This window comes from Trypanosoma grayi (assembly GCF_000691245.1).
Source record: "Trypanosoma grayi strain ANR4 Tgr_2507_V1, whole genome shotgun sequence".
Taxonomy (NCBI): domain Eukaryota; phylum Euglenozoa; class Kinetoplastea; order Trypanosomatida; family Trypanosomatidae; genus Trypanosoma; species Trypanosoma grayi.
In genome coordinates this window covers 1-587 of record NW_008828125.1, presented here as the reverse complement: position 1 = coordinate 587, position 587 = coordinate 1, and the positions used below count along the sequence as shown (strand labels likewise).

Below are 587 nucleotides of genomic sequence, written 5' to 3'. Positions count from 1 at the left end.
ACGACGCGGCGAGCACCACGAAGATCGCCGCCACGTGCAGCCCAACCGAGTACGGGCCGTCGGCTCCACCGCACCCACCGTGGCTGTGTCCGTGGCCGTGGCTGTGGCTGTGTTCGTGGCCGTGGCTGTGCCCGTGCCCGTGGCTGTGGCTGTGGCTGTGGTCATGCTCACTCTCTTCATTGTGCACGTCGGCTGTGATGTCGCAGTCGTTCTGGGCCGCCTCATCCCGCAACGCGTTGTACCGCGAAAAAAATGCACTGCAGTTATTATTTGCGTCCATGTTACCGGCAAGCAGGATGTTAACTTCTGGGTGTGGTATAAGCTTTCGTCTAGCAAGGTGAGTCAAGAAGCAAAGTAGGGAGAGAGATGTCTAAGTGATGGAAGAACATGACCCTTTCGTTTTTGTTTTGCGTAATTAGAAGCCGAACGCCGTTCTGCTAAAGCAGTTTTTTTTTGTTAAGATGGTTGGGGTGCTAGCGACGCCAAGGAAGTTGGCGTACCACTTTGGGAATTGTATCTTTATTGTGTGTCTCTTCTGTTCTTTCTTCGTCTGGAGATAACCGATCTGTTAAAAATAGAAAATATAT

At 52.0% G+C, this 587-nt stretch overlaps 1 protein-coding gene across 1 annotated transcript; it reads left to right on the top strand.

The window, feature by feature from the left end:
* Positions 1-358, top strand: DQ04_25071000 (hypothetical protein; the record flags this gene model as incomplete). Its single annotated transcript, XM_009318260.1, has 1 exon — positions 1-358. A coding segment is annotated over one exon (358 nt), but the record flags the coding sequence as incomplete, so codon positions are not given.
* Between the last annotated feature and the right edge of the window lie 229 nt (positions 359-587).